The sequence below is a fragment of the Plasmodium fragile genome (assembly GCF_000956335.1).
Source record: "Plasmodium fragile strain nilgiri unplaced genomic scaffold supercont1.18, whole genome shotgun sequence".
In the NCBI taxonomy this organism is placed as follows: domain Eukaryota; phylum Apicomplexa; class Aconoidasida; order Haemosporida; family Plasmodiidae; genus Plasmodium; species Plasmodium fragile.
Window position 1 is genome coordinate 191,377 of NW_012192598.1, and position 14,608 is coordinate 205,984.

General features: G+C 41.7%; 4 protein-coding genes across 4 annotated transcripts; 2 read left to right on the forward strand and 2 right to left on the reverse strand.

Annotated features, from left to right (window-relative positions):
* Positions 1 to 681: 681 nt before the first annotated feature.
* On the forward strand, positions 682 to 2,301 carry AK88_01981 (V-type proton ATPase subunit B; the record flags this gene model as incomplete). Its single annotated transcript, XM_012479616.1, has 2 exons — positions 682 to 790; positions 926 to 2,301. The coding sequence occupies 2 exons, from the start codon at positions 682 to 684 to the stop codon at positions 2,299 to 2,301; spliced, it is 1,485 nt and encodes a 494-aa protein (XP_012335039.1).
* Positions 2,302 to 3,354: 1,053 nt separating this feature from the next.
* On the reverse strand, positions 3,355 to 4,842 carry AK88_01982 (uncharacterized protein; the record flags this gene model as incomplete). The annotated part of the gene is made up of 1 exon (XM_012479617.1): positions 3,355 to 4,842. One exon carries the CDS (start codon positions 4,840 to 4,842, stop codon positions 3,355 to 3,357), a length of 1,488 nt encoding a protein of 495 aa, XP_012335040.1.
* Positions 4,843 to 7,716: 2,874 nt separating this feature from the next.
* AK88_01983 (uncharacterized protein) lies at positions 7,717 to 10,418 on the forward strand (the record flags this gene model as incomplete). The annotated part of the gene is made up of 4 exons (XM_012479618.1): positions 7,717 to 7,878; positions 8,074 to 8,161; positions 8,307 to 8,747; positions 8,923 to 10,418. 4 exons carry the CDS (start codon positions 7,717 to 7,719, stop codon positions 10,416 to 10,418), a joined length of 2,187 nt encoding a protein of 728 aa, XP_012335041.1.
* A 1,037-nt stretch (positions 10,419 to 11,455) lies between these two features.
* Positions 11,456 to 11,770, reverse strand: AK88_01984 (uncharacterized protein; the record flags this gene model as incomplete). The annotated part of the gene is made up of 1 exon (XM_012479619.1): positions 11,456 to 11,770. One exon carries the CDS (start codon positions 11,768 to 11,770, stop codon positions 11,456 to 11,458), a length of 315 nt encoding a protein of 104 aa, XP_012335042.1.
* Positions 11,771 to 14,608: the final 2,838 nt, after the last annotated feature.

Consider the following 14,608-nt stretch of genomic DNA (forward strand, 5'->3'; position numbering starts at 1 on the left):
TTTTTTTTTTTGCGTCCTTTTATAATTCATTCACTTAGCCATACGGCTTCGTCTGTTGGTTTATTATGCGCTTAGTTTTTCCAGAGCAGTATGATTGTAAACATGTGATGGGAGCGTAGGATAGCGGTTTTCCCTTTTTTATCATCTACATTTTCTGTATTCATTTTTTCCCATATTGCGTACGCCGATGCATGAATAAGTTCCCTTTTTAACCTCCTTTTGCAGCATTTTTTTTTTTTTTTTGTTGCCATTACTTCCTGATCGCCAAGCATTCGTGACTGCTTGATGCGTGAAGAGAAGAAACACGCATATAAACGATCATTCCTTTGTTGCATTACCAACCGACTTTCACGACTTTTGTGACCGCGGCATATTGCTTAAAACTACACGTTGCGTGTGAATACCACGTGCTGTACGCTGCATACACGTTTGATGAACTTGCGGCAAAGTTGGGGAGGCAGTTCAGTGGTTTCTACACGCGCATCCCGTTTGTGTTACGCTCATTTGTAAGTACAGTTTCGCTGGTGAATTAATTCCAATCGTGGGCATCACGCTTACTTTAAGCTGACCGAGACATAAAACGTGTTCGTTAGTATCTACCCCAACGGTGCAGGCCGCATTGTGTTCTATTCACGCATGAACCAGTTCCCCTGAGCTATACATCGCCATCGTTGATATACCATGAGCAAGGAAACGATCACCACGAAAGTTGAGGCCTCGCGTGTTAACGCGATGGCTGCCGTGAGGGATTACAAGGTGTGCCCCAGGTTGGAGTACAAGACCATTTCGGGTAAGCATTGTTTCGCAGCTGGGGTGAACTAGCAGTAAAACGCTGAAGCGTATTTCTCTTCCGTGGAGGTTGAAAATGGGATACATTTACTACGTGAACATATATATATGCATACTTTTTTTTGTCCCCGTGCAGGCGTGCAAGGACCCCTAGTCATCATCGAGGATGTGAAGTTCCCCAAATACTCCGAAATTGTGACAATTCACCTGAGCGATAATTCTACAAGGCAAGGACAGATATTGGAGGTGTGCGGGAAGAAGGCAGTAATTCAAGTGTTCGAGGGTACTAGTGGAATAGATAATAAGAACAGCTACGTGGAAGTCAGTGGTGACATTTTAAAAATGCCCATGAGTGATGAAATGCTTGGAAGAGTATTTAATGGAAGTGGAAAGCCAATTGACAAAGGTCCTACCATTTTGGCTGATGATTATTTAGACATTAATGGAAACCCAATAAACCCACAGTGTAGAGTATACCCCAAGGAGATGATTCAGACAGGAATATCCACAATTGATGTTATGAATAGCATTGTGAGAGGTCAGAAGATTCCTTTATTTAGTGCCGCGGGTTTACCACATAACGAAATAGGTGCACAAATATGTAGGCAGGCATCTCTGGTACAAGGGAAAGATGTGCTGGATCACTCAGATGATAATTTCGCAGTTGTGTTTGGTGCCATGGGGGTGAATATGGAAACAGCTAGATACTTTAGACAAGATTTTGAGGAGAATGGAAAAATGGAAAGAGTGTGTTTATTTTTAAATTTAGCTAATGACCCAACGATCGAAAGGATCCTCACACCTAGAATAGCATTAACTACAGCAGAATACCTTGCTTTTGAAAAAGAAATGCATGTATTTGTAATATTAACAGATATGTCTTCCTATGCTGATGCGTTGAGAGAGGTGTCGTCTGCTAGGGAGGAAGTACCAGGAAGGAGAGGGTATCCAGGTTATATGTATAGTGACCTGTCCACCATATATGAAAGAGCTGGAAGGGTTGAAGGCAGAAATGGAAGTATAACTCAATTTCCAATTTTGACTATGCCTAATGATGATATTACTCACCCCATCCCAGATTTGACTGGTTACATTACAGAGGGGCAGATTTTCGTGGACCGAAATTTATATAATAGGCAAATTTATCCTCCTATTAATGTGTTGCCTTCTTTATCTCGACTTATGAAAAGTGGTATTGGAAAAAATATGACTCGAGCTGACCATCCATACGTTTCTGATCAGCTGTATAGTAACTACGCCATTGCACAGGACGTGAAGGCCATGAAGGCAGTCATTGGGGAGGAGGCTCTTTCCAATGATGATATTTTGTACTTGGAATTTTTGGACAAATTTGAAAAGAGGTTTATTACGCAAAACACTTATGAGTGTAGGGACATTTACCAATCGCTCGATATTGCGTGGGAGCTGCTGCGAATTTTCCCCGAGGACGTTCTAAAGAAGATCAAGTCGGACATTCTATCCAAGTACTACCCGCGCCACCACGCCGGCTAAACCCACAGGGGCGGGAGTAGCGAGCGGGAGTGCGAAGAAATCCTGTGCAGGGCGCAGGAGTCGGGGCGGTGGAATGGGTACTTGTAATGGGCACTGGGATAATAGTTCGCCGGGAGTACAAACTGCGTCATTGCTCCATTGAAGTCTTACGTGTTGTGTTCGCGTCCACCTGCTCATGTTGACCCCCCTCAAAAATATAACACCGTACTCCTTTTCCCCTATAATCTGCCCAGTCCAATATGTGTTACGTGTGCATATCACAATTATGGGCACATTTGTTCTTTTTTTTTATATAATATTGAGAAGGGTGGGGGGGGGATGTCTTTTCCCCCTTTTTATGCTGCCTTGGCGAAGGTAGGATGTTTAGACGTACACATATATGTGCCTACTTTGTACGTATGTCTAGTTGCCTTTTTTTTTTTTTTTTTTTTTTTCCCTCTCACCACATATTATTGTCCTCCTGTTGTGTCCCCTCCTTTTTGTAACATTAATTCTATGTTATTTATTTATTTTTTTTTTCTATTCCCTTTCTGCATACTCGTCATCCTATATCCTAGGTTCTTTCCCTTTTTAATTTTTGTTTAATACGTTGTTAATTTTATAAATAAATTCAGATGAAACAAAAAAAAAAAAAAAAAAAAAAACACAGCCCTTAAATGTTACTACTGTTCCAATAGTGCGTGAAGACGCGGTTGTTGGTGCTGGCGACATAGGGGGGGGAATATACCTGCCCGGAATTTGTTCGCGTGGAGGTTGGGCTTAAATGGCCGACAAGTTGGAGTTAAAACATAGGCAGGCGCCTGTTCCAGCGCGGCGGAAAGATGCACAAACTTGGCCGCACGGTGCGGCCACAAAACTCGGGAGATCAAACCGAGGCGATGGGGCGGCACCTGAGAAACGAGTTCAAAAAAATGAATTTACAAAAAAAAGGATAAACCAACATGTACGGGGCATGCCAACTGGCACAAAAGATAACCGGATGCTGCATGTTGGAAAAAAAAAAAAAAAAAAAAAAAAACATAAAAAGACGGAGCTATTGCACGCAAGCCCTGACTAGCGCTCCATTTGCTTTGATGACCAAACGTGTGAACCATGGAGAGACACGATTTTCTCGGCCCGAGCGTCCACCACCGGATTTAGGGATTCTCCTATGGATAAAACATGGGGCGAATGAGTAGAAGTTTTTCTTTTGTTTATATTTACTTTGGCTGCGGACTGAAGCTTCTCAATGACTATTTCATCGCATGTATCAAAAATGTGTTTTTTAAAATACACATCTAGCAGCAGGCTCTCCACCAGGGTGCTGGCCCATTTGACATTTATAAAGTTAAACACTTTGGACATACACTTAACGAATGCGCTTCGTTTAATCTTAAACAGTTCGTAGTCGTTTGGTAGGGTCCACTTGTCCTGGATGTGCAGGAAATTCTCGTCGTCCGCGAGATCGTCTCCGCGTCCAGCAGCATTAGCGGTGTCGGCTGCATCAGAGGTGGTAGCACCGTCCGCTTCACCTGATGTGATGTTCTCCCCCCGCGAAGTGGCCTTCTTCCTCTCCTCACACACCTCCTCACCAAAATTCTCATACTCGCTGAGCAGCTCCTGCCAAATCTGTCTGTATATACTAATCAATTTATTGAAAATAAAATTATCATTAAGCTTGTACAAAATGATGAGGTAGTACACCTTAATTTTAAGGGCCTTAAGATATTTTTTTTCCTGTTTGGTTAGGATTATGGTGTTTGGCTTTTCAACTCCTGGGGGGGTGGCTTGCTTGGGCATCTCTTCGTCCTCATTGTGCTGTGCGTCTTCACTAACTGCGTCACCATCGGGGGACTGGTTCATCGCACCATCAGTATTTGCAGACTGTTCCACATGATTTTCGGCTTCCTCCAACTCGGAAGCATTTGAATTTATTTGGAAGCGATTGTCTATTATTCTGTTAATAACCTTGTCATACAAAGAGACCATACATTTTATGTGCAGCTCGTCTTCAGTATAAACGGTGTAGATGCTGTGTGATGCTTTCTGTCCCTCATCATCGTGAATATAATTTTGAAGAAATACCTTTACTATTTTATCAAAGGCAAAAAAAAAAACATTTTTATTTTTATTATTAAGATAATTAATGCACAGATTTATAAATAAGTTTACACTTTTAACAAACTTGGTTTTCGAATATATATACCTATATATAATCATATGGATTCCTTTAAATAGAGTAACGTTGTTATTACTTCGTTTGTTTTTTGCATTTCCATCGTCGAATCTGTTAGTTTGTTCTTCGCCCTTCACATTGTCTCCTCCTTTTTGTTTGCTGTGTTTAGAGGTGTCCACCACGTTGAGCTGGTTAGGTCTTCTTTTTTTCTCGTATATTTCTGGGAAGGGAATAGTCTCATTGGCTTTCCTTTTGTTTAAATTTGCATATATGTCATTGTTTCTTTCTCTCTGATGTTTGTACTGGTGCAGCAGTGCATCCCTTTGTTTATTGTAAATTCCATCGAGCTTCCTTTCATTTCGTGATCTGCCCACTAATTCTTTCATACCTTTAAAAAAGAAAAGCGAGAAAAAAAAAAAAAAAACAATTTTTTGTTTTTGTTCACTCGTTTATTATACTGCGGGGTAGAGGCAGTAGACACGGGCGTACGGGAAGGAAATTATATTTGTGTACAGTGTGCTGGGGGTGGCCGCCTCTCGTTTAAAATGTACGATTTGTGCTCTTCAGTTCGTTACGTAGTTATTATCGTCATGCTTATGGTCTCATAACTGCTGTATTTCACTGTGTCAAATGTTGCTTCCTCCTTGTGCTGTTCCACGGGTTAATAGGCACGACGAGGGTGTGCGTGGAGTTAGCGGCAAACGTTTGCCCAAAACTGGGTGACCACTTTCGTCCAGACTTGGCGACAGTGTGCGGATTGGTTATATTTGTAAATTCCCTGTTGCATTTCGCATATGCGCTGTGGGTGGGGAATAGCTACGGTTCGCGCCAGTAAACATATGTACATATACATATATACATTTACGCGTACGCGTATTTCACACTCTTGGATAATGCTGCTCGTGAATTTGGCTCCATATTGGGAAGCATTCGCGAGCCGGGCGAGGCTGCATATGTATATGTACAAATATATATCTATGCGCAGCGCCCGAAAAAAAGGGAAAAAAATGAGAAAAACGGACAAAATATGGTTTTCGCGGGATTGGCAAAAATGCCTTAAAAGATAAGTTCATTTAATTATAAATTTGATAAAAGAGGGAAAAAAAAAAAAAAAAAAAAAAAAAAAAAAAATGTACAGGTGGAGAGAAAAAAAACGCCCTTGAGAAGAAGCCTCTTGAAATATACAGCATAATAAAAATATGCCGCATTAAAATGGAAGAAACCTCCACAAATGCTTTCCTGTTGATTTATGTGAAATTAGGGCACATATAAAAAAGAGGGGCTCTTTGCACGGATGCCTTTGAACGCACAATAAATGACATTCCACAAATACATATATACATGCATATTGCTGGTGTCGTTTTGCTTGTACAAATAAATAGTACGTTGCAATAAAAAGTACATGCATTTGCTGGGTCAGGGCTTTGCGCGTCGCCCCTCTGCCCAATGTCCATGTAAGCACAATATATATAAAAATACGACGTGAAGTCCACAGGCTGCATATGCTCTTGACAAGTGCACATAATTTTTTGGGCGGGATATAAGTATCATTAAAAGGGGAAAGGAACTACATGAGGTTGTTTTATCATTCTGTATTAAAGTAAAATGGAAGTGTCCCTCACTGTCGTTTTTTTTTTTTTTTTTTTTTTTTTTTTTTTTTTTTTTTTTTTTTTTTTTATTTTTTTTTTTTTTTTTTTTTTTTTTTTTTTTTTTTTATATTTTTTAACTCATTTTAATGAAAGTTTCTTCCTTTTTCTTTCAACTTTGCGGGAAAAAGAACAGGAAACGCATCAGACAGGCAAAACGAGTAAATAAAAATAAGCAGGCAACAAAAAATATGAACGTGAGGCGTAAGACGTCGCAGGGACAGGAAAACAACTGCGTTGCAAGAGCGTTCACGCTGCTTCGTTGTGTTTTAACATTTTTTATTCCCCAAGTGAATCCATCCGAAATGTATTTTATATTATGAAGCTTTGTCCTGCACTTTTTTTCGTTCAATCATAATTTGCGTTTTGGTCAGATCGCCCACACAACGCTATGACAGCTTCATCCCCATGAAGGGACATTTACAAGCATTCTGGGTGAACGTTTTATTTTTCCCTCTACTGAAAGTGTTCTTACATTTTTGGTAGGGCCTTTTTTTGGGGGCGAGGGTAGACAGCGCGGGCGCAACGTATGATCAGCGCGTGGAAATAACTAAATGGAAAAGGAATAATCCAAGTGTTTCATCTCGTATTGCGATCCCTCACCACATACACGATGCGTGCGTGTTCCAAGGTACGTACAAAAATGGGAATAAGTTAACCCGCCGTGTAGCACTTACGTGCATTGGGGTGACAGGCCAAAGAGGGGCGCTTCAAATGGACGCAGTGCGGTGAAATGGACAATTCCACATGAGAAAATCAATCGGGTGGATTATTCGCTTGGACCATTCGCACGGGGGGACAAAAACGGAGGCCCCGTTCCTACGCCGTGGAGCGTACACAAATTTCACCTAAATTGAGAAGGCATTTGCCTGAAACGTTCTGTTGAACAGGTGGTGTTTTTTGTTTTGTTTTGTTTTTTTTTGCGAAAGAGGCGGTGGCTACATTTAGCAGTCCTGTCTGCGCGCAAATTATACGCAAACACGTGGTATGAATTAAAAACGGATGTTATCACTTGTTTTTTTTTTTTTTTTTTTTTTCCTTCTTCTGCGTACGTGGCGCGCCAAATATGCACTTTGCGTGCATTAAGTGAAAAGATACAACGTTCAATTCGACCAGGTGGGTGTCCATTTGTTCTGGCAAAATAAGCGTAGTTCTTTTACCTACTCCTTTTATGTGTGGTTGTCGAGCGGGTCAATAAGTTCGGTTATGCGTGAACTTCCTGCCCCCCCTACACGTACACATCCCTTTTTTTTTGTGGCAATTTTTACGCCAAGTTATTCGCGAAAAAGGGACAGGCAAAAGAGGAAGTGGAAAGGGACCACACAACGGGGGCACAGACAAAACTGCGCAAAAGACGAAATCGGTCACAACGTTGAATCAGCGTCAATTTCGCAACGCACACCCAGAGCAGCCGCATATCCGCGGCTAAACAAAGGAGTACACATATGTACCACGTGCCGGCGCGCGCACCAGACGATCGCGCACATGTGTGTATGCAGCGGAAATGCATGTATGGGGACTGTGCTTGTGCAATTTTGCATAAAGCTAAACCACGTCCTTACAGAGTCTCACTTGTCACACGCGGAAAACTAAAATAAAACAGAACAGAACAAAATGAATGTACTATGCGGGATAATAATAGCACATTTGCTTTGCTGCAACGTCGAGTTGCGGGCCAAAGAGCCCAAGCCGGGACATGCGCTGCCTGGGGGTCAGAACAAGTTGGAGTCCGCCTGGGGTGGAGAAGCCACCATGGAGGAACAAATACTCCCACAGGTTTGCAAAACATGCATGGGCGCGCGTGCAGCCATGTCACCATGTGAAAGTGTGCATACAGCTGTTTTATAATTATGCACCATGCTCTATGTTTTCTGCGGCTGTTCCGTGCACACATGGATGTAGAGCTGCTGCTATATGCGCGAATCGGCCTCTTCTCGTACAAATATGTCCTTTTTTTTTTTTTTTTGGAAGGATGACACTGAACACGGGGACACATCCCAAGCGTTCGACGACACAACCGAGGATCAGGTGGAAGATGAGCACGCGCACCTTAGATCCAGTAAGAGCGAGGCGCTGTCCGCTTAGTGTACACCATAAGAGGCAGCACACATATGCACTGACATGCGTTGTCCCCCTGACGTAGCGTCCCATGCATGTTCTGTTACGTTGTGTCATATGTTTTTTTTTTTTTTTTTTTCCCGAAGCCTTTTCATTCTTCCAAGGGAACGGTCATCAAGATGTACAACAGAAGGCGCAGGAAGGACACGAGGGGAATATGCAGCACGTGAACACACCAAGTGACCACCAGGGGGATCTGAATCATGTTGGGCCCCCCACCCAAATAGCACCTGAAGAAATCATCAAACAAGGGGAAAATCTTTACATCAATGGAGGAGTCACCAATTATGAATATAACAACGACGATGAAATTTTTAAATCATTTCATAGCGAAAACGATAACAAGCACATTGAAATAAACAGTCCATGTTTTAATTTAAAAAATGAGAACGCATGTGCGGAGAATAAGAACTGTTTCTATGATCATTCTTATCAGGCGTGCTTCCAAAATTGTAAACTGTTGGGAGCAAGGGAATGCTCTAGATACACTGAGTGTAAGCTGGGCATGAATGGATGCGAAAATGAAGGTACCCCTTGGAGTGATTTTACTTCTCCTTTTGTGACGAGTGGAGAGGTGCGCATGCGTGTGTGGGGTGTCTCCACCGTAGGCGCCATTGAGAGATGTGTGCCCGTTAGTGGACTGTCCATTTTGATGCTCCTTTCATTTTTTTCTTTTTTTTTCTTTTCCCACCACTCTGGCAGGATACGTCAACATCAACGTATTCGGCTCGGACATTGGGTCCGATGTGCGAGCGTGTGAACTGTTCAACTCGGAAGGGTCATGCTATATGATGGAGGAGCTGTATAAAAACTTTGGTAACAATCAGAAGACGAACTTTAACTGCGTTTGGTTGTCTTACAAGCATGAGTATAGGAAGAACAAGGCAGGGGGGGCTGGAACGCGCCATAAAAAGAAACCACATCAGCAGACGGGAGTCGAACATGGAGGAGTCATTAACGTACACACGACGCATGGACAAAGCGAACCGGATGGCCACCCCAATTATCATGTACTTCGAACCGATGGACAGCGCACAATTGGTAAGGATGAAGAGTTTCTATCCCTACTGGAATTAAATTTGAGTGAAAAAAAAAAAAAAAAAACACCAAATAGCAGTGCCGGCAAAGAGACCAAGAAGGCAAACGCAAAGAAGGGGAAATCCCATGGGGATGACGAAGACGACGACGACGATGATGATATGGGGGAGGGACTGGATGCAGAAGAGGACCCAGATTTTAACGACCTGAATGATGAGGAAGACATGGAAAAAGAAGTGGACGTGGAGGGAGATGGGGCAGACGAGAAAGAGGACGACGATTTTGACGAACAGTTTGAAAAAAAAATTGGGAAAAGCAAAGGCAAGGAACTAAGCAAGGATACAAAAGGAAGCAGCGGTGATGGAGAAGGAAGCAACATGAAACAGATGGAGGGCAAGAAAGCATCTGATGAAGCTCCAACAGGGGAGAGCATCTCCGAGGCTCATGAGGTGCTAGTGCCCCCTGAAAAATTAGTGGAGACTCCAACGGAAATCGTAACGGAAAGTATGATCTACGATACAGGAAAGGCGGATACAAATGGCAAGGATGATCAGGATGGTCAAGATGGCCACGCTGCCAAAGGAGGAAATGAACAACTCCCAGGAAAACACCCAATAGGGAATGGCAACCTGGGAAGTCCTCCACACGAGAAGGACATATTAAAGCATAACTTCAACATCAGTGGTCATGGAGACCATTACGACGAATGGATAACAGTAGAATCAAGCATTTGTGCTAATTTAAACGACAGACCCAACCCGTCCGTGCTATTGCAAGGGGCGCTAATTGCTGAAAAGGAGGCAGAATTGAGAAGTATTAAAAACAAATATAAAATCACAGATAATGAAATTTGTGTTAAGCCTTCGAATGCACACAATATTTCTTTCAGTCCAAAAAAAAATTTTTATGTAATGGGAGAGAAAATAGAATTCACGTGTCAAAATGGGTATAAGATCGTTGGGACAACCAATGTAGGGGTTTGCGTGGGCAGAAATAAAATCGTCCCCAACATAAGTTGTGAGTCCTTAAACGATTTCGATGATGTTCAGAAGCAGAACATACAGAAGATTAATAGCATGATTAACTCTGGGGTGAATGCAGCCTTGTCAGGTTTCCTAACAATTGTGCTCTTCGTCGTCGTGGGTGTCCTCTCCGAGTGAGGTGTAGCCACACACAAATAAGATGTCCACATGTGTGAACACATATGAGATGCCGTAATAGGGTGCAAATGCATATGGGGGTGGAAACATTCTTACGCACATTTATACCGGGGAGGATTTTCCCCAATTCAGTTTGGAATATTTGGGACATGACATTCTTAGCAGTGAAATTCTTTTGCACATATGCCCATCTACAGTGTTGTGCGGAAGGCTTCCTATTTTGTAACCTCCTGTGGTATATTTTGGTTAGCCCATTTTGACAGAAAAAAAATGGGCCCATGTTTATTTTTCCCCCTGCAGACATGACATTTCCATGCGGGCGCAGCCACTGTAGTTACATTTCTGTGCTCTCCACCCGGTCTACTTACGCGCCGCGTAAATTTTCCTCTTCGTTTTACCAATTTGATGTTTTATTATTTTTTTGGTTTTTTTTCTTTTTGTCTTTGTTTTTGTATTTAGTTTGTAGGGGTACTGGTCCGCCCAGTTATCCGAACAACGATGTTCTCTCCATGGTGTGTCCATCGCACTTTGGCTTCGTTTAGCGCATTTCACAAAACCGTTTTCGTTTTTAATATTTTACAAAATTCGTTAAACGCTTCACGTTTTTTTATTGTTTATTTTTTTGTCCTTAATTAATTTAGGCTTTGTTTCATGTGTGCAGCAGTGTGCGCACGTGTCTTGTCCGTTTTCGTCGTTTTGACCATCGTTGCCTCTTTTTTCACTCCATTAACCCCGTGCCCGTCATCACATTTTTGAAATTGCATTAGTGAGATGCTACGTATGAAGGCATTTATTCCGCGCAACAATGTGATGAGGAATAAATAGTCTTGGGGGGGTATGCACGAAGCGACGCCACAAGCGGTGTAATCGTGAAGTAATCGAGACCGCGATAAGACGTGTGTGCATCGGGTACACACAAGAAAGCACCTAGCGCGGGGTACAAATGCGTTATGTGATTTTTGTCCTCCTACATGGCATCCATTTTAGTGACACTCAGAATGGTTAATTTACCCTACTGAGCGTTTCGACCAATTTCCTCAAAAGGGAAACTTATTATTATCGAACTTTGTTCCCAGGGTTATGGACCCCTTTTTGACTTGTTCTTCCTTGAGCTCAACTTTATAATTGCCTGTGTTGGTATTATACACTGCCTGAATGATATTATTTTTAATGAAATCGTTAGCTTCCATTAATTGTTGCTTAATATCCTTCTCTTCCTTGGTCGTCAGTTGCTCCCTGATCATATTTTTCACTCCATTTAATACGCTCACTTTCGCCTCCACATCGGCGTTGAAGGTTTTATTACAGGAGCGGATGACTTGTCTGTACAGGAAGTTGCACGAGCTGTTCATTGTTCGTGGGGGGCGTTTTGCGAAGGAGCCTTTTGCTAAGAATCGTTTGTATGACATGGGTTTCGTAATAGTGTATCCTCTGCAAGGAACCGCGTTCGTTCCGAAATGTAACGAGCGCTATGTGGACGATGTATATATTCACAGACAGGTATATTGTTAACCTCGTCAGTGTTGCCCTTAAGGTATGAAGTGCACCAGGATGGGTGGTAAACTGTTGCATTCACATTATCGTACTACTGCTTTCGTGCTGTCCTGCTAGTGTAGATCGTCCATAATATGGCATTACTTTTTTCTCCCTTTTGTGTATCACTTTAATATATTTTTGCACAAACTGGTAACTTTTACAAATTGGCCTGGATAGTGGTCTCTTTTCTTGCCGTTTTTGTAGACGTATTCTCATTCAAAGCGGTGTTTCCCTTATGTACCATTTGGGAGTAAAAATAAATGAACTGTTGGCTTGCATAATTCGGGGAATTTTTTTTTTTTTCCCGAAAAAGTCCATTTTTTAACATTACCTGTTCAGGTAAACAGAGCGCAGCTGAAAAATAGCTATTTGGCCAAATAACTAATTATGTACGTTTGACCACTTGCATATTTCACACAGGGACAGAATATGTAATTTTTAATCCAACTTTTGACTCCAAAATATGGGCACCTGCCACACTTTATGCATTTATCATACGTTGGTTTATTTGTTGAACATTTCTTTTTGTGTGACGTTCACACTGTGCAGGGTTTTACGTGGGTGAGACGTTCTTTTGGTTTTTTTTTTTTTTTTTTTTTTCCCACTACACCTGTCGTGACGGAATTACAGTTTGTAGGATAAAGAAAAAATTTACCGTTCTTATAAGTAGGCATAACTAACTGCGTCAGTTTTAACTTGTCCAAAATTGTCAAAATGTGAAACGAACAAGTGGTACCTGTTGTACGTTTATTTTGGATTAGGGGGAATAAAACTGATGGAACATATGCTTTCCCTGCCCCTTGCAACATAGAGATTTTCTCATAACATTCAATAAAGCAGCAAAAGGATACAACACAATGCATTAACAGAGCAAAGTGTACATCCTTTTAAGGTTAATTCTTTCCCCTGTTTGTTTTTTTGGAAACGTATATATTTTACCATTTCGATGTGTTGCATTGTTGATGCACAGACGGGGGCGTATTTGCAAAGGCAGCCAGAATTGCAATTGCACCAATGATGTAAGATGAGCTTAAAACATACGTCACCTTTAACGTGTACAAAGTAACAGCTTATAAGAATGGACGTAACCGAATAACATATTTGAAACACATTAGCTACAATTTCTGCACACCTCTTTCTGCGTATAAATGTAGAATAAATATGACGATGTGAAATCGAAGACAGGAAAATTCATTATGTAAATTTTTTACCGCATGTTTACATGTCCGACTAAAAAGCACACCGGCGTGTTTTCTTGAATATGACCGAAAGGGGAGTACAGTATCCTTTTGGAAAAAAAGCAAAGACAACAGTCCTTAAAAATTACACAAGTGGATGACTTCTCTTCTGTTGGGCCATCAGCATGGGGAACTGAACAGAAAAGAGATTACCCCACAGGTTACCTTCATGCGCGCACCTTTTAAGCGCACATGGTGAACTCCAATGTGTTGTGGGCATATATATGGACGTTGCACGTTACGCAATTGAGTCGTTGCAGCGCTTACACGGGGTAGCACTACTTTGCTTTGAGCTTGATGACAGCGTGTGCGGTGGTCAACACTTTGCCACTTTGTGACACTGATGTATGCATCCACATATGTGCGCATGCAGAAATTCCCGCATGTACGTATTGGGTACAGGTATTATACATCCACGAAAGCACATGTGTTCATATACCACCGCATTTGCTTTTGCGGTTGCGTACATTTTCGACCAGTTGCTTTTGAGTGATTACTCCCTGTTGGTATGTTTGCTCAGTTCCGCGTTCTACGTGTGGGGATGATCGTACGGGCGTACAGGCTGTGGCACAAGCGCGCAAGCACGTAAATGTAAGTTGATACAAGAAAATGCAAATAAATGTACTCAGTGAAATCTCTGAGTGTTTACTCCCCCTCTGCTAACTACCTACAACGTTTTGCTGCTGCCAAGTACGCGCGGTGGAGGCACAACACAACACGCTCTATATGACATGCATGTAGATGACAAAAATATAAACAAAAAACAAAAGCACAAATAGCGTGATGGTGATACTCTGGAGTAAATGCAACGGTATGCGTGGTAAAAAGGTAATCATGCAGAACTGGCATAGCCCGCGCGCATTCATTGACATTGAACAGAGAAGTAGCCAGTACAACTGGAAAAAAAAAAAAAAAACAAAAAGCAAGCACAAACGTGAACAGGAAAGCAGATTCAGAGCTCAATAAAAACCGATGTGTGGCCTCATGCGCGCGCAGTCCATGTGCCGTTTCAACATATCGTACAGATGCCTCCCACGCACCGCGGTACAGGAACGTATACACAATATAAAATGATATATAACATAAATACATGCCCTCGAATGTATACGCACAGTATACCCTCGCATGTATGCACGCAAATATATATTTCCACAAGCATTTGTTCCAAATTTTCACCCCCTTACTACTCTTTTTTGCGCAAATATACAACAGTCACATGTTTTATTTTTTATTTTTTTTTTAAGGGGAAAATCATAGTCTATTGGTGACAAAAGCAAATGGTTACTTTTAAGAGCAAAGATATGGCGAATTCGTTTTCTTTTGTGCAAAAAAAAAAAAAAATGTAACATATTCGCAAAGTTTTTTTTTTTTTTTTATTCATTTTTGCGTGAAGAGATAAACGCGCATATTTAAAAA